At 42.7% G+C, this 24,657-nt stretch overlaps 1 protein-coding gene across 2 annotated transcripts in view; it reads right to left on the bottom strand.

Moving 5' to 3' along the window:
- Positions 1-264: 264 nt before the first annotated feature.
- TOGARAM1 (TOG array regulator of axonemal microtubules 1) overlaps positions 265-24,657 on the bottom strand; it is an 84,231-nt gene continuing 59,838 nt past the window's right edge. The window contains exons 19-22 of one of the 2 annotated variants that reach the window (XM_074956584.1): positions 13,518-13,707; positions 7,614-7,833; positions 6,048-6,134; positions 265-1,430 (exon numbers count right to left, since the gene is read on the bottom strand). In XM_074956584.1, coding sequence (XP_074812685.1) covers positions 1,177-1,430; positions 6,048-6,134; positions 7,614-7,833; positions 13,518-13,707 — 751 coding nt within the window. In that variant the 3' untranslated portion in view covers positions 265-1,176. Of the gene's footprint in view, positions 1,431-6,047; positions 6,135-7,613; positions 7,834-9,970; positions 10,101-13,517; positions 13,708-24,657 lie in introns of those variants that run through there. The other variant, XM_074956585.1, reaches the window with a different exon arrangement.

Below are 24,657 nucleotides of genomic sequence, written 5' to 3' on the forward strand. Positions count from 1 at the left end.
TTGAGCTCACAATTTGAGGCGGAAAATACAGTTTTACACTTTTAACCATCTTACTTTTAGCACTACTGCCCATAAAACAGAACCTTGCTTCATGGTAACATTCATCCTCTCATGATACCCAGTGTAAACCAGAACTTTACAGATAACACTAGTCTTTGTTGTATGTTTAGTTGTCCATAAATGATTTTGTTTTTGCATCCAACAAAGGGAGAGAGTTTTTGAGTGAAACATCATCATGTCACACTTTTACAGAAATAAATCCATTTATTTTTTATAACATTCCTTTTTCTTTTTAAAATGAGTACAGTACCTGTAGCCGGAGAACTCTGAAAAAAGCTATAGAAGACGTGGCACTATGTTGTTGAGAATTACACACCTGGGCTGAGAGATAACACCTTTATAAATATTTGACAGATAAAGATTAAATTTAGTGTTTTTAAACAAAACTACGGAAGTTACATTCACCACCTGGAAATTATTTTTTAAGACAAATGTGTATTTCAAAATCTGTAAAAATTATTTCCTAAATTTTTTTGTCATCATGCTTCATTATAACCTGTTAAAATTTTACATCTGTGCAGCTGATTATGCCCAACTGTCGAACAAATGTTATATCAATGTAACAGGAGCAATAGTAAGCTAATACTGCACAATCATAAGTGGACTGATTTAAGAAATACATATTTTTCACAAATGTCACACAAACCCCTGTGCTTGGTACCATATACATCACTCAAGGATTTTTTTCCACTTACGTAAGTAAGGCTAAGTGAGAAAACATGTCAGAACATGATTACATAATAAAAAGTATATTATTCATTACAAATTTCATATCTATTATTACATACAGGGTACTGTGCTGTAATTTCTAAAGAAGAGTGCAAATGAGCAGGACTGACTTCTCTTTAAAGACCTTAGATACTTCCATGTGGCCTGCAAGCAACACTGGTGAGGACAGTTCATGAGTGTTATACTGATTTGGTGTACATGTGCTGGGTCAGGACAGTGAGGTGCTCTACAGGTTGTCAATAAAGGCAGCCATTCTAGTTTTCTACATGAAAGTGCAGGCACTGTGAAAAGCAACTTTAGAATTGTTTCACTTGTGTTCATGTAAACAGGTATCAGTCTGTCATATAGTGTATGTATTGACTGAGCTACACACACACACCGTTTATTTTAGGTAGCTATATCAAGAAATTCTTCTAAATTCTTTTTGATGTGTGGTGGCTGAGATGCAGCCTGGATTAACAGGCTTTGACCCATTTGTGCAAAAAGTGCTTTTGATAATTTAGCTGTAGCTGTCCGAATATTTCCTCCAGCTCCCGGTAGCGAGCCACTGTTTGTCATGTTTCCTAAGAGATGCCATAGGACAACTAAAACTTTCTGCTCTATAGCATGAGGCTTCCGTGGGTATAGCTCCATAACAAGATCTGAAAGAATTAAGAGAACACAATACAACTGTAATTACCATGTTGTAGGATATTATTTGTATTTTCTTTTCAAATACCATGACCTCTGTGAATCCAATTTAAATAGTATCGCTTGACAATCATCTCCCCCTCAGAGGCTTTTTAAAAGTTATATCCATCTAGCACAAGTTAATAATTGTAACCATTCATTAAAAAATGTCAGATAAACCTAGAAAAGGAGGATACATTTTGAGGTTGGGTTATTATATCTTCCTTTTCTCATCATTATGTATCAGTATTGCAGTTTGTGTGTTAGGATAACTGACAGAGTGCTGGACAACAGCAGCTGTACCAGCACGCTGACCAGTGGATCAGCGATTAAATCACTCCCACGTAAACCTCAGCAGTAAAGTTGGGTCTAATTGATAGATTGGGATGGTCCCAGGAGAGCCCCAACAGATGTTTTACAAGAGGAAGGTCTCTGAGCAGTTTGTGGCTAGAAGACAGAGGAGTGAGGTGATGCTGTCACTCTAACCCACTTGTTCTGTTCTAGGCCTGGGAGGCCTGGCAGGGGTGCTCCAAAACAGCGAGGCTCAAACGCAGCAAAGTGGCGAATTATTGGCTTTATTGAAGGTAAGGGACTCCAAGCGTTGCTGTCATGGAGGCAGAGAGCCCAGTGCACCGGAGCAATGCCTGGGACGGAGTCCCACGAAGGGGTGGATAGCAGGCATTAATATACACTTAACATTATTAGCTCATGTATAATTACTAAGGGGTTGTGCTCCTCTACTGGCAAGGGGCCAACACAAGGCAGTCAAGGCCGGTTGAGGACTGGTTTTGACCGGTTCCTCATGTCCGACACTGACTGATAGTAACTGTCTGCACGAGAAAGCGTTCGTCCCTAGCTAGACGGTCACAGAGTCTTCCGCAGTCCCTTACACCACTCTTCTGAGAAACCTGACACAGTTCCACATGTTCTGCAACACTTGGGCATAACAGATAGAACTAAAAACACTGTGGCAGTACAGAAGCCCTATAATATAAATACCCAGAAATAAAATAATTTCCCTACTTAAGATTTAACAACTTCAAAGCATAAATATTACAGGCATATTTTCATCTCGTCACCAGAATGGAGAGCTATACAGTGCCATTAATTTTACTAGATCACCATCACCACCCTCACGGGGAAAAAAACACACAACCTGATACACAAATGTGCTGGAAATTCAGCTTCATATGTAAAATGTATAAGAAAGGCCATACTGGGTCAGACCAAAGGTCCATCTAGCCCAGTATTCTGTCTTCTGATAGTGGCCAATGCCAGATACTTCAGCGGGAATGAACAGAACAGATAACTATCAAGTGATCCATCCCCTGTCATCCAATCCCAGCTTCTCACAGTCAGAGACTAGGAACACCCAGAGCATGGGGTTGCGTCTGTGACCATCTAAGCTAATAGCAGGGGTCTCAAAGTTCTGACAACAAAAATTACTATATGACCCCAGGAGGGTGGACTGAAGCCTGAGCTCCACTACCCCTAGCAAGGGGGCCAAAGTCCAAGCCAGCCTCCTGGACAGCGGGGCCAAAGCCAAAGACACTTTAGCAAAGCTTTTGACATGGTCTCCCACAGTATTCTTGCCAGCAAGTTAAAGAAGCATGGGCTGGATGAATGGACTATAAGGTGGACAGAAAGCTGGCTAGATTGCTGGGCTCAACAGGTAGTGATCAACGGCTCCATGTCTAGTTGACAGCCAGTATCAAGTGGAGTGCCCCAAAGGCTGGTCCTTGGGCCGGTTTTGTTCAATATCTTTATAAATGACCTGGAGGATGGTGTGGATTGCACCCTCAGCAAGTTTGCAGATGACACTAAACTGGGAGGAGAGGTAGATGTGCTGGAGGGTAGGGATAGGATATAGAGGGCCCTAGACAATTAGAGGATTGGGCCAAAAGAAATCTGATGAGGTTCAACAAGGACAAGTGCAGAGTTCTGCACTTAGAACGGAAGAATCCCATGCACCGCTACAGACTAGGGACCGAATGGCTAGGCAGCAGTTCTGCAGAAAAGACCTAGGGGTTACAGTGGACAAGAAGCTGGATATGAGTCAACAGTGTGCCCTTGTTGCCAAGAAGGCCAATGGCATTTTGGGCTGTATAAGTAGGGGCATTGCCAGCAGATCGAGGGACGTGATCGTTCCCCTCTATTTGACATTGGTGAGGCCTCATCTGGAGTACTGTGTCCAGTTTTGGGCCCCACACTACAAGAAGGATGTGGACAAATTGGAGCGAGTCCAGCGGAGGGCAACAAAAATGATTAGGGGACTGGAACACATGACTTATGAGGAGAGGCTGAGGGAACTGGGATTGTTTAGTCTGCGGAAGAGAAGAGTGAGGGGGGATTTGATAGCCGCTTTCAACTACCTGAAAGGGGGTTCCAAAGAGGATGGATCTAGACTGTTCTCAGCGGTAGCAGATGACAGAACGAGGAGTAATGGTCTCAAGTTGCAGTGGGGGAGGTTTAGGTTGGATATTAGGAAAAACTTTTTCACTAGGAGGGCGGTGAAACACTGGAATGCGTTACCTAGGGAGGTGGTGGAATCTCCTTCCTTAGAAGTCTTTAAGGTCAGGCTTGACAAAGCCCTGGCTGGGATGATTTAGTTGGGGATTGGTCCTGCTTTGAGCAGGGGGTTGGACTAGATGACCTCCTTAGGTCCCTTCCAACCCTGATATTCTACGATTCTGTGAAAAGTCTGAGCCCCATCATTCAGGGCAGAAGTCCTTGGACTTCAGCTTTGATCCCAAGCAGTGGGGCTCAGGCTTTGGTTTCCAGCCAGGGTGGTGGGGCTCAGACCTTGGCTTCAGCCTCAAGCCCTAGCAAGCCTGAGGCCAGCCCTGGCGACCCCATTGAAATGGGGTCCTGACCCACAGTTTGAGAACCATTGGATTAGTCTAATGATCTCCCATCTCCTTTAGAGTACTGATAACAAAAGATAATTCAGCCAGATATTCATGATTATACTTATGCAACACCCATCTCCCCCCTCTCATTTCGTATTAAAGAATATAATCTCAAACTGTAGTACAAGCTTTAGGTGTTTTGTTATAGGTGATAGGAAATGTATAGCCAATGAATTTGAAACTATACTCCTAAACTATTAAACGTGATGTGGGACCACAATGAAGCTACAAGAGACATTATCTGCCCAATTGGTATATGAACACTGGGGGGGCAACTTTTAAATCTGATTTTTGGCCAAGTTGAAAATCTGGTCATTATGGAGAGCATAATTAATGAATCTTAGTTAGGTAACAATTGGCTTGGGTGTTGCTGTTATCGCTGCTATTGTCATTTATCTTCCTAACAATATTTTAATAATGTTAGTGAGAAGATCTAGAAATGTGAATCCAGCCATGCACAAGACAACTGTTTCCAGGGTGAGGTACGCTTACAAGTCTATTCTGTCTAAATCATCATGTCCAGGGCATCTATCTAATACATTCTTTTTAAAACAATAATATGCTACTAGATTAAGATCCAGTAACAGAGTGTGCTGACCGCTTTCAGAGGAAATGCAGCCCACTTTGCCTGTTACTGGGCCTGGGTCTCCTGTAGTGTGAGGCAGTGTGATATCTTTCGTCTTCAAGGACCGTGCAATAACATGCTGAGAGCAAGGCCTGCTGTGAAAACTAGTAAGATATAAAAGCCAAACCACTGTGTCAATGGGAGAAAGACTTGGAAGAGAGAACAGTCTCTCTGCAGGCAAATCTAAAGAGGAACAGCCATGGATGCAGTTTTCTCCTGACAGGGGCCTCAGGAATAAGTCTACAAAGGGCTATGGTCGGAAGCTGGTAAGAGGGCTAGCCATGAGGGGTGGAAGGACTCTTCCCATACCCTAGTGAAAGGACTGTGGAGACCCTCTGCAGCTAAGGGGTAGAAGACTGTTGCAAACCTGATACAAGAGAGGAAGGAAAGTTACTCACCCTGAGCATTAATTGTAGTTCTTTCCCAGCCAATGGGAGTGCAGAGCCAGTGCTTGGGGCATGGGTAGTGCACAGAGTCCCATGGCCTCCCTGCCTAGGAGCCAGACCTGCTGCTGGCTGCTTCCAGGGCACAGCATGGTGTCAGAACGGGTAGGGACTAGCCTGTCTTAGCCGGGCAGCACCACTGACAGGACTTTTAACAGCCCGTCGGTGGTTCTGACCAGAGCCGCCGCAACCCAGTGCCTTACATTCTGCAGTTTCTTGTTGGAGTCTGTTTTTGAAGTTTTTTTGGTGAAGAATTGCCACTTTTAAGTCTGTTATTGAGTGTCCAGGGAGCTTGAAGTGTTCTCCGACTGGTTTTTGAATGTGTTAATTCTAGAATAACCGTTTAGGTTATTATATGGTCCCCTTTGCAGGAGTATCTGACCAACTAATGTGTCTGCTCCTTTGGCTTAAAAATACTATTTCTTCTGACAGACAACATGCGGCATGAGAATCACTGCATGGGCCATGCGCATCATTTCTGTGGCTGCAGGGCATTTGTGCCAAATGCGATACTCTTGTTGTTGTGACAAACATAACCACTTGCATCAAGAAGTGAGTTTGGCGAATGAAAATGGAATACAAGTGAATTTGCAAAGCAATATGTAACTTTACCAGCAAGCTTTTCAGTCATGTCTTGTTTTGCTTTTCCATTCAAAAACTGGGCCTTTGTGCAGAATGGTTGGAGAAGCAAGTAATTATCTAAATTCAAAGAATAAAAAAATGTTAAAAACCATCAGAATAATCACATTTATACAACAGTAAAGTATGTAGGCAAGTTAAAACGACTTTATAAAATAAAATCTTCAGTTCAGAATTTATTAAAATAAAACTGCTGAACCAAAGTGACTTAAGGTAGAAAGTTTCTTTTTTCACTGAAGATCAAAGAATTATTTTAACTTGTGAATTTTTATGAATAACTACAAGAGAACTGATTTCTTGTAAGGACTAACTACTACATTACTGCAGAGTTAGAAATGTACATGACAGCTAAGTCCTCAAAGTTGCTTAACACTTTTAAATGCTATAAAAGCCATTACAGTTAGGGGCACTCAGCCATCTCAGCAGGTGTTCCTCAATTTGCAGGACTGGGCCCTTCCTGACTTATATAAATTGACTTACAGCAACATTGTTGCATCATTTTATGTGCTGTGTAGGACTGATCAGGGCAAACAGCCTAAGTGATGTGAATGTGCAAAGTGAAAAAGGTAATGGATAGCCTCTGTTTTTTCACACTTCTTAACAGTCACCAAAGTCAATCTATGCTTAGCGTATCAATATACTCAGGCCTTGGCTACACTTACAGATGTACAGCGCTGAGAGTTAAACCCACCTTCGTACCGCTGAGTAGGGAAAGCGCTGCAGTCTGTCCACACGGACAGCTGCCAGCGCACTGTGGTGTCCACATTTGCAGCTGCCTTGGGAGCGGTGCATTATGGGCAGCTATCCCAGCATCCAAGTGGCTGCAACGTGCTTTTCAAATGGGGGGGGTGGAGTGTGACAGGGAGCGTGGGGGGAGAGAGAGCGTGGGTTTTTGGGGTGCTGAGAATGCGTCCGCTTGCTGTCCTGTATGTACAGGCCCCGCTCCCTCCCCCGCCTCTCTCTCACTCACTGAAAGCAAACGGCATAGATAGATGAGATAAGCAGCCGCTTTCAGAAACAGAACATCTCCCCCCCCCCCCGCAGCAAACATTAGCTGTCAGCACTTCAAACGGAGCCCCCCTGCCTGCCTCTCACTCATTCAAAGCAAACAGCAGCTGTGTTTGGTTTTTTTGATAAGCAGCCCCCCCCCGAAACTAAGCTTTGAAATGGCACTTCCGCGTCCGGAGTTCACAACAAAACAAGAGAGGACGCTTCAGTTAAAAGGATTATGGGGAGTTTCCAGAGGTCAATCAGTGTGTAATAACGATATTCCCCGTTTACACTGGAGCGTCTCAGCCAATGCGCAACAGTTGTTAATCCTCTCGGAGGTGGAGTACCAGCAGCGCTGTAGCCGCGGAGACACAGCGCTGTATGTGCCTTACCAGTGTGGATGGGGGGTGAGGTACAGCGCTCTGGGTGGCTTTATTGCACTGTAACTCGCAAGTGTAGCCAAGGCCTCAAACCTCCTACCCACCACACATATACAATGGCTTGGTAGGAACAGTTTTATAAAGACTGGCAACTTCAACAGTTAATTACCTAAATGTTGACAAAGAGCTTGAATAACATTTGTGGCAGCAGCATAGATCCCTGGATTCTTGGAGTTCAGGTTGTTGTCTACCATGGCTGGAATCAACATGTTGATAACAGGTGATAAGTTATCTTTCAGCAAAGGAATCATCTTGTACATCGTCTCTAGAGCTACCTGATTTACTTTGCTGTTGGAGTCATGTAAGCGAGACCTGAAAGCGTCAAAGATCTGAAAAAAGCGTACAAATATCACAGAAGTTAGAGAAGTTTCATGTTTTCTCACACATTATATGAGTAACTTGAGTGGTACATTTTACCCACACAAAACTTTGATGTGCAGTCATCTGGGATTTTATCCTTTTTACCAAGGTAAAATGGAGTTTGATATTTTTATACTGTATATAGTTCAATTTTCTCTCAGTTCATATGTATTCTAGTCATTCCCAGACAACACAATAAGGTTAAACTAGCCTTCTGTAACTTTTGATCTGATAGCCGTATTTTCTGTGCTACTGTTGTTTTTAAACAAGGCTACCCATTGAAATAGACTGAATCCCTAGATTCTGCATGAGAAGAATAGAGCATCCCCCTCCCATAGCATTTCAGAGACATGTCTGTGCAGTGTTAACACCATGGGGCCTTGATCTATGATTTCAACCCCTACGTGCTACCACAACACAAATGATAAAGAATAAGTACGCCAAAGGGGTTTTTGCCTTCCTGAAGCAAAGACAAAACAGAAACAATAACTATTTCTATTTATAGACTTTTAAGGCCAGAAGAGACTATTATGATCATCTAGTCCAGTGGTTCTCAACAAGGGATGTGTGTACCCCTCGGAGTACACCAAGGGCTTCCTCATCTAGATATTTGCTTAATTTTACAACAGGCTACATAAAAAGCACTAGCGAAGTCAATACAAACTAAAATTTCACACAGACACTGACTTGTTTATACTGCTTTATATACCGTACACTGAAATGTAAGTACAATATGTATATTCCAATTGATTTATTTTATAATTATATGGTAAAAATGAGAAAGCACGCAATTTTTCAGTAATGTGTGCTGTGACGCATTTGTATTGTTATGGCTGATTTTGTAAGCAAGTGGTTTTTAAGTGAAACTTGCGGGTACACAAGACAAATTACACTCCTGAAAGGTGTACAGTAGTCTGGAAAGGTTGAGAGCCACTGTTCTAGTCTGACCTCCTGTATAACACAGGCCATACACAGAACCTCACTTAGTAATTTCTGTATCAAACCCACAATTTTTGTTTGAGCTAAAACATCTCTGAGACACTGACAGAACAGCCAACCTGTGGGTGACCCATAACAACTTAACAAGAGGCACTGAAATGTAATCAAGACAGTCTACTTGTATGTGGATTTCAAAGAGATGTGCTAGACCAGAATCGTTAACCCATTTATTTGTAGTAATAGAAATCAAGGGTAGATGCTAAATGTATGTGTCTGTGTTTACCTGTATCTTGTTAGAAGCTCAACAATGTGATCTAATTAGCTTTAGATGCTAAATCCTGTTCCTGTCTTATAATTAGGGCTGTCAAGCGATTACAAAAATTAATTGTGATTAATCGCACTGTTAAACAATAGAATACCATTTATTTAAATATTTTTGGATGTTTTCTACATTTTCAAATATATTCATTTCAATTACAACACAGAACACAAAGTGTACAGTGCTCACTTTATATTTATTTTTTATTACAAATATTTGTGCTATAAAAAACAAAATAAATAGTATTTTTCAAAAAAAAATAACAGGAGTACTTGTGGCACCTTAGAGGCTAATAAATTATTTTTCAATTCACCCCATACAAGTACTGTAATACAATCTCTTTATGATGAAAGTTGAATGTACAAATGTAGAATTATGTACAAAAAAACCTACATTCAAAAATAAAACAATGTAAAACTTTAGAGCCTACTAGTTCACTCAGTCATACTTCTTGTTCAGTCAGTCACCCAGACAAACAAGTTTGTTTACATTTTCAGGAGATAATGCTGCCTGCTTCTTGTTTACAATGTCACCTGAAAGAGACAGGCATTACAAGATATTTACGTGCCAGATGCGTTAAAGATTCATATGTTCCTTCATGCTTCAGCCACCATTCTAGAGGACGTGTCCATGCTAATGAGGGGTTCTGCTCGATAACTATCCAAAGCAGCGCAGACCGATGCATGTTCACTTTCATCATCTGAGTCAGATGCCACCAGCAGAAGGCTGATTTTCTTTTTTGGTGGTTCGGGTTCTGTAGTTTCCGCATCAAAGTGCTGCTCTTTTAAGACTTCTGAAAGTATGCTCCACACCTCATCCCTCTCAGATTTTGGAAGGCACTTCAGATTCTTAACTTTGGGTCGAGTGCTGTAGCCATCTTTAGAAATCTCACATTGGTGCCTTGTTTGTGTTTTGTGAAATCTGCAGTGAAAGCGTTCTTAAAATGAGCACCATGTGCTGGGTCACCATCCAAGACTGCTATAACATGAAATATAGGCAGAAAGTGGGTAAAACAGAGCAGGAGACATACTATTCTCTCCCAAGGAGTTCAGTCACAAATTTAATGAACACATTTTTTTAACAAGCATCATCAGCATGGAAGCATGTCCTCTGGAATGGTGGCCGAAGCATGAAGGGGCATACGAATATTTAGCATATCTGGCACGTAAATATCTTGCAATGCTGGCTACAAAAGTGCCATGCGAATGCCTGTTCTCACTTTCAGGTGACACTGTAAATAAGAAGCTGGCAGCACTATCTCCCATAAATGTAAACAAATGTATTTGTCTTAGTGATTGGCTGAACAAGAAGTAGGACTGACTGGACTTGTAGGCTCTAAAGTTTTACATTGTTTTGGTTTTGAGTGCAGTTACATAAGAAAAAAAATCTACATTTGTAAGTTGTACTTTCAAGATAAAGAGATTGCATTATGGTATTGTATGAGGTGAACTGAAAAATACTATTTCTTTTGTTTATCTTTTTACAGTGCAAATATTTGTAATAAAAATATAAAGTGAGCACTGTACACTTTGTAGTCTATGTTGTAATTGAAATCAACATTTGAAAATGTAGAAAAACATCCAAAAATATTTAATAAATTTCAATTGGTATTCTATTGTTTAACAGTGCGATTAAAACTGCGATTAATTACGATTAATTTTTTGAGTTAATCGTGCGAGTTAACTGCGATTAATTGACAGCCCTACTTATAATGCTTCATTACTGTATTCTATTGACTCCAAGATCAGAAGGGGATATTAGCATTTAGATGGAACTTGTGGTATAGTAATATTATTGTCCTAATCTCTCCTTGAAACCTGTAATTCCACATAGTAAACCACTTGTGATCTGTCTTGTTAGTTTGAATGGCTAATTGCCTTATGTGAATGAATGCAACTAGTTTCCCTGTGTATGCACAGGAAATACAAGATTAGCATCATAGTAACAATCTGCACTGCTTTTTCTTCCTTGGGAAAGGTCCTGCTATGATAAAGGTCATGCTTGTCAGCTTGGTAGGGAGTTATAAAGAAAACTCATGTTCAACTGGTTTTCTACCTTAACCCCCCAAGTCCTTTTCAGAGTCACTGCATTCCAAGATACAGTCCCCATTCCTTGTTCCTAGATGCTTTACATTCTTACAACTAGCTGTATTAAAATCCATATTGTACAAATGCATACTGTACAAATGAACTGTGGGAATGAAGAAAAATATGTGCTTTGTAGTTTAAGTAACAAAGGGTTAAATTAGTTTAAAAAAACAAACGTGTTTATGTAGGTCATGTAAAGTGCAGTTGTGGGAAAGCCTTGAAAGTACGCAGCTTAATTGAAAAATAGGACCTGAGAGTTAACTGATAAGATAGAAGGAAGAAGAGGCCCAAATTATCAGGAATAGTTAATAATAAGGAAAGATTGGTTTCAGAGTAACAGCCATGTTAGTCTGTATTCGTAAAAAGAAAAAAGAAAAGGAGTACTTGTGGCACCTTAGAGACTAACCAGTTTATTTGAGCATGAGCTTTCGTGAGCTACAGCTCACTTCATCAGATGCATACTGTGGAAACTGCAGAAGACATTATATACACACAGAGACCATGAAACAATACCTCCTCCCACCCCACTCTCCTGCTAATTGTGTGAGTTGAACCAGCAATGACCCCAAACCACCAAAACCTGGGTTTTAGCTAGTTAGCCGTTAGCAGTGACCTCACTTATTTGTTAATGGCTATAAAAGGATAAGCTCTTGAAGGGTTCACTGCTAATACTTGACCAAGTTGAAGCTGGCCATGGCTTAGCTCTTTTGTAAGTATTTCGATCAAATGTTATAAATGTTTTGTTACAGTTTGAATGCAGTAGTTGCCTACTATTTAGGCTATTAGATGTGTTTAGAACAATTGTATAAATATCATTCAGACTTTGGATTTAACAGAGGAATTTATGGTTCAGATAGTAATACAGGGTACCACCAGACACTAATATCTATAATGATAAATTCCAACGAGAACCCACCTTACCAAGCAATCCAGAATGATCTGTATAACTGACCTAACCCCATCATTATTTACCATTCTAACCATTTTTATGTCATTTGCAAATTTTACCAGCAATGGTTCTGTATTTTCTTCTAGATCACTGATCAGGATACTGAATAGCATTGGGCCAAGAACGGATCCATGTAGGACTCCATTAAAAGTAAAGGGATTCTGCTAGGGTTTTAACCTAATCTATTCTAGGCTGCTATTTTCCCCCTAAAAAATGGCATTCCTGAGAAAGTAGACTGGATGCAGCTACCGCATTGATACTAACAAATTAACTCTTGGAAAAAAACAGAAATAGACCTCTTCTCCTTTAAGTCCCCAAACAAGAGTGAGTGAGACTTTCCAGAACTATGCTGAACAGATAGTACAGAGGAAAGCTGAGGGAAGTCTGGCAGTTGCTGATGTGGAGGAATCTGGGGGAAAGGGGTGGTGGATGGCTGACATCTTTACTGAGACAGATTAAGGTTGTGGAGTGGTGTCTTGTTTGGTGATTGTTCTAGTGATGAGGTGGGCGTCTTTGGGGGGGGATGTAATAAATGGTGTGGCATATCAGATGCATTAACTTTTCATTTCCTTGCTTTTTGCATTTTGTATAAATTATGCTCTGTACAGAGCAACCTTAATTCACACACAACACAGGGTTTTTGGGGTACTAATTTTGATTGTATGTCTCTCTTTTACCTTTTATGTTTTCCTTACTTTTTAGAGTTAAGATCTTCAGGCAGGTATCATGTCTTCCTTTATACAATGCCTAGCACAATTATGCCCTGATCCAAACTACCACAATCGAAATAAGCAAGCCACTGCAAAGATTGCTTAAGCTACTCAGGAGTTCTTTAGACTGATGCAGTCTATGGCTTCCTAAAATAAGATTTGGTAAAAGGCTCACACAGTGGTGGTAGAATTGTAATAAAAAGAAAACAAGAGAAAATCCAAACTGGGCAATAGATTTTTGTTTAACTCAAACAAAGATTTAACATGGAATTAAGATAAGAATAAAACTGTAATAATTGGAAAAAATACTCCAGGATTAATTCTGCAATCAGGTCTTTGGCCTTCCCCAGTCTTTCCAATCCCTTCTTTTTCAACCTCTACCTAAGACATAGCTCTAAGTCTCTCTCTTTTCCATCTGTTTCCAACTATTTTTGGACCTCGCCATCTCCTCGTTAGCAAGGCCTGACCTACTCCCCACTTGCTCTGGGACTCTCCTGTTTGTCAGATTTTCATAATAAAAGACCAGACCAATGTTTTTAGTAGTGAGAATCTCTGAAGCAGTACATTCTTATTATCAAGGCTTTTCCTACAGAGAATCAGGATGAAGCTTAATGGGCCTTTGAAAGAGAATGTTTTTATATACAGTTACCTTCACAATGTTCGCAACAACGAGGTCTTGATTGTTCTCCGTGTCTGATAACAGTTGTTTAATTCCATTAATTCTGTCCCGAAAGTCTTTTGCATTCAGTAAGCTTGTAATGACCTTAACATATTCTGCACTTTCTAGTGAATTACGAGCAACTGGTTTTCTTGTCATTTCACGTACTTCTGTAATCTCTCTGTTGGGGGGGAAAAAAGGATTACTGTTATCTGGTTAACATTCAGACCAGCTGGAACAATAGCCTGATGTTAACGGGTAGTCAACTTTCTCAGCTATACAAACATCAAAAACTAAATAGAAAAACTTCCTATCAAAGGCATTTGGGCATTTTAAAGTAGGTTATTTAAAATGAACCATTTCTTACCCTACCCGAACTGTGGCTCTTCAAGATGATGTCAGGGTGGATCCAACTGTAAATGCACATGCAAGCAAGATCAGCGTCTGCTGGGGCTGTGCATGCACCCTGTGCTTCCTCGTGCTCCTGTACGAGGGCATAAAGGTCAGAGCACCCAGGGACCTCTGCTCAGTTCCCCCACAACTCATAGCCTGTGTTTGCAGAGGAGTGGGAATGGAGAGCCAATCATGGGATCTGCACTTACGACACCTCTTCAAAGAACCAGAGTTATTGTAGGGTTAGGAACTGTTCATTCTTCGAGTATATGTCATTGCTGATCCCACTGTAGGCAACTGGCAAGCAGTGCCTCTTCTGGGTGGTGGAATGAGGAACATCAGCTGCAGCAGGCAAACGGGGATTGTAGCACTGTTCTTTCAAACTTGCCTGGCAGCTAAGTCTAATGCATAATGATTGACAAAAGTCAGTGGATTACTCCACATTGCCGCCATGCCGATCTCAGAAACTTAGCATATTTCTGAAGTAGGCAGAGGATGTTGCTGGAGCTCTGGTGGAGTGAGCCTTGATCTTCACTGGGAAAGATGTCCTAGCTAATTGGTAACACAGTAAAATACATCATGTTACCCACTTAGATATTCTTTTGAACATCAAATGAAAGTGAGGTGCCTCAGGTAAAAACTTCATATGAATTCATTTGCCAGTAGAAACCAGAGCCAAAGCCAAGGTAGATTTTATGCTTATTTAAATACCACCACAGACAAAAGAACTGATAATGGAGCTCAATGACTCCTTGCTGGCAATGGCAGTGAAATACCCCTAATGTGTCATCCTGGAAGATTTCAATACTCGTATTGGCAAGGCTGCAGATGCAAAAATCCCAAAACTCATCTCCTCACTAACTCACACTCAGACTGTCACAGGTCATCTCTGGTTCAACAACCCTCACAGCCATTCATAACCTGGATATGATCTGCAGCCTAGATATCAAGATGGAAGACATTATAACCCAGCCACAGTCTTGGACAGACCCTCACCTCATTAAGGCAGTGATCAGAGACCTAGAATCCATGTAACAAGAAAGACCAATGATCTTAATTCAACCATGAAGACTTATGGAGTCCAAGAAATTCCAAAGCCTATTATAGAAGACCAGCACCCCACTCACAGGACAAGGAGTTGAAGGGTTCCCCACTCCAGCCTGTTGGCTCTTGCTGCTTGCAGATTTGCTGTGGCAGGCTCCTTTGAATGGGGGGTGGGGTGAGGAAGGGCTCGCTATCTGACCATCCATGACTACAAGGGTTGGGGAGTGGAAGGGGAAACGGTTCACCAGCCCTGCAAAACAATCCATAATAAATATGGGATGCTGATGCCAGGGCAAAGGGGGTGAGGGGCAGTGTGGGGGGTGGTTCCTGGGTGAACCATAAGGGACTAGAGCAACAGAAGGAAGAGGAGGTTTGGGGCAACCAGCAGCTGGCGGCATACGGGCTGATCTATTGGGCAGATGGACTTGGGTGTTGACAGCAGCAGAAGGGCACTGGTGGGAGCAAAGGGTGGTGGAGCAGCAGGAGAAGGGGTGAAGAGGGAGTTTGAGGGGAGGCGATGGCGAGTAGGGAAGGTTTTATTGGGGAATGGGGCTCGAGGGGATGGGGAGAAGTGGTGGGGAGGGTTGGCAGGGTGATGTTTTACAGGTATTTATTTGAGGGTTGTGTGATGGTGTGGGTTTATTTCAGGAGATGGGGGTTGGTGTGGCAGGGAAGAGGGATGAGAGGGGGCTATGGCAGGAGGTTTTGTGGGGTTTGGATTTATCTGGGGGGATCAGAGAGGTTGGATGTTTATTTTGGGATGGAGCAGCAGCGGGTTGGATGAGTTTAAGCAGGAGCTGGGTGGGGAGTTGGAGGTTATAGGGGGGCTATAGGACAGTGGTTGAGGAGAGATGGTGGGATTTGAGGAGAGATGGGCTGGTGGGCTACAGTAGTATAGTATAGTAGTAGGGGATGGGCTTTGGGAGGGACAGGTTGGGGGGCTACAGCTGGGAGCACAAGGAGCTGTGGGGCAGTGTTGGTGTCCTCAGCTGGCTGTGTCTGGCTCCCTCCACTGCAGACCACCCCCACTTTCTCCCCTCCCTGTCTCTCTCATTCCTTCCATCCCTCCCTTGCTGGCACCAGCCCCAGCTCCATGCCAAAGTGCAGGGAGGGATGGACTTGCCGCCACCACCACACCAGGGATGGAGCTGGCTCACACGGCGTGGGCTGCACTTAGGATGGAATCTACCCCTCTAGCCCTACTACCCAGCGCCTATACCCCTTGGATCCCTCCCACCCACTCTCTCCTCCAGGGCAACTAAGCAGTTGATGCTTCAGGGAGGAGCGCAAGCCTCAAAGGAAACCAATGGAAGAGGGGAGAGGAAATGCTAGAATGCTGGAGCGTTGCCCCATCCTGGATTCCAGGTGCCAGAGTGACACTCCAGACTGCTCCGGCAGCACTACACACCTGAAGATGAGGAATCATTACCATTCTGCACTGGCCTCGACCACTGACATGCTGGTCCCCAAACAGCCCCTTCTTCCCCATCACCCATACAGGGCTCCTTAGTTTTCTGACAGCCTGTGCCAGATGGAGAGAGAAGGGTAGAAACTCAAGCATCAATGGCAGAAAAAAATTCATTCAGATAGGATGAAACGTAACGAATACCTCAAAGCCTATCCTGAGGTTGTCTTACAGGCCAAGAGAACCTTCCTATCAGCCTCCACCAAGGCTGCCAAATCCTGCTCCAAGGAGCAATCAGTGGTGGTAAATCACTTCATCAATCCTCAATGCCTGCATTACAGCCAAGCACCCAGCTCTGTGAAGAGTTATCATCCTATTTCACTGAAAAGATCACGCACATTTGGGAAGCCTTCTCAAACAGCATGGATCTCTCCGCTTGTACCCAACAACCAACAGCCCATCTGTATTCCCAGAGTTCAGTACATTCACTCATCAAGAAGTTCTGGATACCCTAAAAGAGTCCCAACCCAAGACCTGTGAATCTGACTCATGCCCTTCCTGGCTTCTGAGTCACGAACAAGTGATGCCACTCCTGACCAATATAGCCAATGCCTCATTCAGAGAAGGAATCTTCCTCTTTCAACCATTGAATAGTCTGAACAACAAAAAAAAAAACCCACCATGGATACTTTAGTCCTAGCCAACTACTGCCCAGTGTCAAACCTCTCATTCCTAAGCAAGCAACCAAGCAAGCAAAAGGTAAACTATAAGCTCATCTAATGGAAGCCAACATTCTAAACCCAGCACAATCTGGATGCAGGCCAGGACAGGGAATTGGAACTGCTTTAGTTGCATTGACAGGAGGAGATCATCCATCAATGAGTAAAGAACAGACATCCATTCTCATCCTCCTGGACACCTCTGCACCAATTAACATTGTTGACCACAAAGGTACTGCTGTCTCTCCTGAGTTAGGTAGCAGGAGTCTGAGGTAAAGTGCTAAATGGTCTGAACTCTTCCTGGAGGGATGCACCTAAAGAGTCATGATGGGAAACTGCACCTCCACCACTAGACCCCTGTCTTGTGGGGTTCTACAAGGTTCAACTCTTTCTCCAGTTCTTCTCAACATCTAACCACTAGGTCAGACAACATGAACTCAAATGCCAGCAATATACAGATGACACAGAGCTTTCTCTATCCTTCACCACATACGGACACAACTGTACTACAAAGACGACCCAGCGCTTGGGTGAGATCCAGAGCCATAACTAGACATTTTAGTGCCCAGGGCAAGCAAGCATATTTGCGGCCCCACCGTTTTTCATCATGTTTCCACCCCTGCAGCTTTGCACTCTGGGTGGCTTACCTGCTGGGGCCACCCTGGTTACAGCCCTGTAACTCTGCCACTTGCCTCCTTTGTGAGCTTGGGCAGATCATATGTTTTGGTGCCTCAGTTTTCCCTTATACAAAAGAGGGATAAAGATACCTACAGAAGGATGGTGGGAGGTAGAATTCACTGGTGAAATGAAAGGGATTATAAGAGTTCGAACTATAGTTCATCTCTCCAGAACGTGTATATGGGAAAAAAGGGGAAGCTTCCCCCGTAAACCAGAGATCACAAGTTAGGAGCCCTTTCAGAAAGCAATACTGCAGTGCATTGCAATCAAGATCTCTAAGGCTAGAGTTTACAGTGGAGTCACTACAGCCTTTGGGACCAGTGTTGTAGTATCTATTTTATAAAGAAAAGGAGGACTTGTGGCACCTTAGAGACTAACCAATTTATTTGAGCATAAGCTTTCGTGAGCTACAGCTCACTTCATCAGATGCATACTGTGGAAAGTGTAGAAGATCTTTTTATATACACACAAAGCATGAAAAAATACCTCCTCCCACCCCACTCTCCTGCTGGTAATAGCTTATCTAAAGTGACCACTCTCCTTACAATGTGTATGATAATCAAGGTGGGCCATTTCCAGCACAAATCCAGGGTTTAACAAGAACGTCTTGAGGGTGGGGGGGGTAGGAAAAAACAAGGGGAAATAGGTTACCTTGCATAATGACTTAGCCACTCCCAGTCTCTATTCAAGCCTAAGTTAATTGTATCCAATTTGCAAATGAATTCCAATTCAACAGTTTCTCGCTGGAGTCTGGATTTGAAGTTTTTTTGTTGTAATATAGCAACTTTCATGTCTGTAATTGTGTAACCAGAAAGATTGAAGTGTTCTCCGACTGGTTTATGAATGTTAGAATTCTTGACATCTGATTTGTGTCCATTTATTCTTTTACGTAGAGACTGTCCAGTTTGACCAATGTACATGGCAGAGGGGCATTGCTGGCACAGATCACATTGGTGGATGTGCAGGTGAACGAGCCTCTGATAGTGTGGCTGATGTTATTAGGCCCTGTGATGGTGTTCCCTGAATAGATATGTGGGCACAGTTGGCAACGGGCTTTGTTGCAAGGATAGGTTCCTGGGTTAGTGGTTCTGTTGTGTGGTATGTGGTTGCTGGTGAGTATTTGCTTCAGGTTGGGGGGCTGTCTGTAGGCAAGGACTGGCCTGTCTCCCAAGATTTGTGAGAGTGTTGGGTCATCCTTCAGGATAGGTTGTAGATCCTTAATAATGCGTTGGAGGGGTTTTAGTTGGGGGCTGAAGGTGACGGCTAGTGGCGTTCTGTTGTTTTCTTTGTTAGGCCTGTCCTGTAGTAGGTGACTTCTGGGAACTCTTCTGGCTCTATCAATCTGTTTCTTCACTTCCGCAGGTGAGTACTGTAGTTGTAAGAATGCTTGATAGAGATCTTGTAGGTGTTTGTCTCTGTCTGAGGGGTTGGACATTGACATTGGTCAAACTGGACAGTCTCTACGTAAAAGAATAAATGGACGCAAATCAGATGTCAAGAATTCTAACATTCATAAACCAGTCGGAGAACACTTCAATCTCTCTGGTCACGCGATTACAGACGTGAAAGTTGCTATATTACAACAAAAAAACTTCAAATCCAGACTCCAGCGAGAAACTGTTGAATTGGAATTCATTTGCAAATTGGATACAATTAACTTAAGCTTGAATAGAGACTGGGAGTGGCTAAGTCATTATGCAAGGTAACCTATTTCCCCGTGTTTTTTCCTACCCCCCCCCCCGCCCCCCAGACGTTCTTGTTAAACCCTGGATTTGTGCTGGAAATGGCCCACCTTGATTATCATACACATTGTAAGGAGAGTGGTCACTTTAGATAAGCTATTACCAGCAGAAGAGTGGGTTTGTGGGGGGGGAGGGGACGGGGGGTGAGAAAACCTGGATTTGTGCTGGAAATGGCCCAACTTGATTATCACACACACTGTAAGGAGAGTGGTCACTTTAGATAAGCTATTACCAGCAGGAGAGTGGGGTGGGAGGAGGTATTTTTTCATACTTTGTGTGTATATAAAAAGATCTTCTACACTTTCCACAGTATGCATCCGATGAAGTGAGCTGTAGCTCACGAAAGCTTATGCTCAGATAAATTGGTTAGTCTCTAAGGTGCCACAAGTACTCCTTTTCTTTTTGCGAATACAGACTAACACGGCTGTTACTCTGAAACCTATTGTATAAAGATTTCAAATATACTTCTCTGGAATTTAATCCTCCCCAACACTAAACTCCATGGCCATGTGTGGCTTCCAGAGAGAGAATCTTGCCTGCTAACATGTCCCAGTGAATGGGATCCACCACTGCAGCTGGACCCCTCCTTGTCGGTCAATAATCTGCCTGTCTTTCCCTAGCCCACAGGAGCTGTGTTAAACTGCTCTCTTCTGGGAAGCATTCCCGTATTCATGTCCAGCAGGCATAAACATCTCTTCCATCAGGCAAAATTAGATCAGTGTTTTGTTTCCAGCAAATAAAGTCCAAATTTTATGGTAAAAGCAATTTCCCTGTTTCCTGATTAATAACAACAAACAAAGGCCCACAGGCTAGGGAGGAGAACAGAGTTTAACTGACACTGAGTTTTGAAATGGGGTCTTAATGACCAGGTTCAAATTAGCCATCATCACCTTTTCATCCTGGGGAATGGAAATGAAATATGATTCTCTATAGCAGGATATGGCTAGTCCAACTCCCACCACACTCACAGCCCTTTAAAAACATGTCTCAGATAAAGTAGGTATCTTGCTCTTTCACAGGCTCTGTTATTTTCCTCCTTCTGTTGTCTGAAGCACAGATTTTAACACACACACCCCCCCACACACCTATCTAAGCCACCTGTGTTCCACCTGCAAATCAAGAGGACGACGTGATCTGGGGAAAGGACAACAAAAAAATGGCTTTGTGCTGTTTTGTTTGTCCAAATACTAATAAATGCACAAGTGGGTATGATCCTGTGCTGGCAGGGATGACTGGATGGTCTAACTGGCCTTTTTAATCTCCAGAGTCTGTGATTTACAAACACTGACTCATGAATCCACAAGTGTCCAGTGTCAGTAGATGTCTGGCGTTTGAGGGACATCATCCTAGTGCAGACTCATTTACTAAAAAGCTTGGGTACTGCAGGAGTAGGCAGTGTGGCTGCACAGATTGGCCCGGGAGTCAGCAGTGGTGAGCTCAGTTCCTGGTCTATCACTGACCCACCATATAATCTTGAGCAAATCCCTTAAAACATCGTGCCGCAGTTTCCTCATCAGAAATTACACTTACCCATGTTTGTGAAGGGCTCAGAGATCTTTCAGAGACAAGTGTGATCTCAGGGCTGAGTATATCTAGGTAGATAAAAGAAGACGGGAGCGCTGCCCCGAGGAGCTTACAGAGTCAGTCTAAATCAGAAGCACAATAAAGATGCCAGTGGGGGATGGCCTAGGGAGGAGGAGGAGGACAGCAAGAGGCTGACACAGAGAACAAACCATGCTTGTTGCACTTACTCCTTGCATATTACCTCTGTTGCACTAGATTCCTGTTAGCCTGGGTGTGCTTAGCAGGTGAATTCACAGCAGCCCGGCACCTCACCAAGGAAAGAGCCTCTTAGCTGTGGTGTCCCCGGGCAGCACTTTCCCTATGTCTGAGACAAACAACAGCCCTGTGCTGATCAAAATGTTACATACAAATCCGCTGATTCTGGTGATTTCACAACCAAGACATCAATCCTTGCTGCTTTTAACCTCACTCGAGGACATGCAGGTATCAGTCCATTGCAAAGTCCACAAGTAATGTTTTCTACCATCTCCACCTGGCTAGGAGACTCCATGCCATTCCTGGCAGAAAAAGACCTGGCCTCAGTTATTCAGGCCTTCGTCACTTCTCACCTGGACGACAGCAATGTGATATCCCTATGCACAAAACTTTCAATACTTAGGAAACTCCAATTAATACAAAATGCTGCGGCGCATCTCCTAGGCAACATGGATTACCGTGAGCTCATGACACCTCTCTTCTGCTCTCTACTACGGCTTCCCATAGAATTTTGAATCAAGTTCAAGGTGTTGGTCCTTATTTTCAAATCACTCCATGGCTTGGGCCCAGGAGATCTAGAAGACTGTCTAAAGCTCCATTGTAAAGACCGTGGTTGACAGCTTCACTCCTTTGGTACAATGGAACTCTTAACAATAAGACTAAAGCTCGTCTGTGTGGGAGACAAAATCTTCTCCAGGGATGGTCCGAGACTAGGGAATGAACTTTGTCAAGAACTAAGGACCATCACAAACCTCACCACTTTCTGATCCAAGGTTCATTTCTCTGACCTGCCTTCTCTAATAATCACGTAGCAACAGGTATATTTATTTAATAAATACATTTTAATAGAAGAACAAAATCCCACCAAAACAAGACATTACACTGCACGTGCTTCTCACTCTGGAGAGAGGAAAAACACCACATGACAGATGCATAATCACTTTGCATATTGCTTTAATAGAGGACGCTCAAATACTATGGTGACGAGTTTGGTATAAAAACCTATACAGAACAGAATTTGTGATGAGATGACCTATCCCTTGGACCATCCAACTATAGCTAGGAATAAATGGGGACACTGCCCGAATGGTTTGGTTCTATCAACATACTAAACAAAGCTCTGGAAATGTCCAGTAGGTGCAATTTCTCCCCCAGTGAAGAGTGGGGAAAAACAGGAGACTCATGAGATCTTCTTTGTAGCCCCTTTCAGAATGCTCCTTACTTCATCTCACTCTGAAGACAGTCTTCCTTCATTTCAGCCAGAAGAGTGAGTGTGTTGAGCACTTAAGGCTGACCCTCCTTACTGACTTTCAATAGGGTCATGGTGGCGTGGAAAACTCAGGCCAAATTCTGAAACTGACACATTCGCCAAATTCTGTGACTGAGACGAAAGTATTAGCTGTGGTATTGAGGCTGTAAGTGCCGAGGCTACGAGTGCAAAAAGCATCATGTCAGAGTTGGTGCAAGTTTTGACAGCGTCCTCTTTGTTGCCTTTCTTCTGCTGCCTGACCCCAGAGCATGGTGCCTGTTCGAGGGAGTGCTGGCCAATGCCAACTCTTTCATAGCCACTTGGGTGGTTGTTTCCTCTGGATCCAAAGTGACCAGTATGAATTGTTCAACCAGATGTAACTTGAGCCAGGCATCCCTGGACTGCGGGTCCTGGAGGAAAACTATGAGCACACCACGCACTTTGGGATACAGCACTCCCACAGGAGAATAGGCAATGGCTGTGTCTGTCCGTGAGGAGAATGATGCCAACGCACAGTTTGAACCCTGATGGCTTAGAGCCTGTCATGTTAGCACAAAGAGGCTCACCCCCACCGTACGGGTGTGGGGAACTACTCTTTTCTTCCTGCAACATCCAAAGTAAAGAAAATAGGGGATAAGAGTGAAGATAAATTCTCTACACCAAAGTAATCAAGAAAACGATGAGTCTGAAGCTCTACAGTAATGAATTAGACACTTGCTGGGCTCTATCTCGCTGCCACAGGCAGTTCAAGGGAACAGAGATGTCTTCAGCCACTCCACCCTTTATGACCTTGCACTTGTGGCTCCAACGGACAACGCTATTCAAAAGACTCCAACCTTGTGCACATGAGGTGCATGCGCACCTACAGGGGGATCCACACTGACACATACTCAAAGAAGAACTATATTTAACAAAGGAACAATAAAACGTTACAAATTCATGTGCAATTCCTTTTACTCGGTATACTTTTAATATTGCTTCTTGGATCTCTACCTTTCTTCTCTTTTTTCAAAATAGTTTCTAATGGTATGTCTACCAAGCAAGTGAAGGTGTGATGGGTCTGCACTCAGGTTCTAGCCTACGCTGAAGGCCACACTGTCACATCTTTAAAACTATTGCTACCCACATGGCTAGACTAAAGCTAGCGTAAGTATGCCTACCTGTGCTACAATCACACCTTCATCTGCTGTGTAGACGTATCCTAAAAGAGACAATTAAAACAGGAAGGAAAACTATTGTACTTTCCACACGAGTATCCAAAGTATCAAACATCACATTTCAATCCAATGTGGAGTCCATGCTCTGTGTATTATATAAAATCTATTTACATTTCAAATGGTTATTCTTCTACATGGCCATGTTTACAATTAGGAAACATAGATTAAAGGCAAAACAGCTGTTGAATATTTGATACACAGATAACTTTGCTGTATCCAAAACATGTGCTATCTATCTAGAGTATGTAATGCAATTTTCCATAAATAATTTAGTACACTGTATGTGTGTATTAGCTCAGGATCTATACTGCTTTACTAGGTGCTCAAGAGTATGGAGTAATTGGTTTGCTGCAGCTCATATGCTCTCAAAAGTCCAGAAATTGTTTGCTTCTACTTGCAATTTGTTTTACGCCTGTAGTTTTAAAATTTATTTAGCCACACCTTCAATATAAGCTTGTTTGTGACACATTTCCTAACAACTATCAGTATTTTGAATAAGTATCTGTCTTCTCAATGCTTGGGGTAGTAGCTCCCAGAATGTAGCATTCCCATTTGAATCTAAATAGTTTATACCAATGACAAATCTGGATTGTCAAAAAAACAAGGGTCAGTATTATGATGATTAATATAACAGTTGTGTAAACTTGAGACATACTCCTCTATTTTTATCGTATGACAATACTGCCATTTAGTGATTTTTATCAGACAAGTTATCCACTGACCAGCTCCATTACTTGGTCTAGTAGGGTATAATCAGAATGCTGTTGAAAAGATTTCAAAGAGCCCATTGTAGAATTTATATGCAACTTATTTTAATTATTTTGTATTAGTCTCCCAGCCAATAATTTAATTTTTCCAGTGGAGTTTAGTCATTATCAAATTAACGATTAAACACTATAAAACAT

Source organism: Natator depressus, chromosome 6 (assembly GCF_965152275.1).
Source record: "Natator depressus isolate rNatDep1 chromosome 6, rNatDep2.hap1, whole genome shotgun sequence".
Taxonomy (NCBI): Eukaryota; Metazoa; Chordata; order Testudines; family Cheloniidae; genus Natator; species Natator depressus.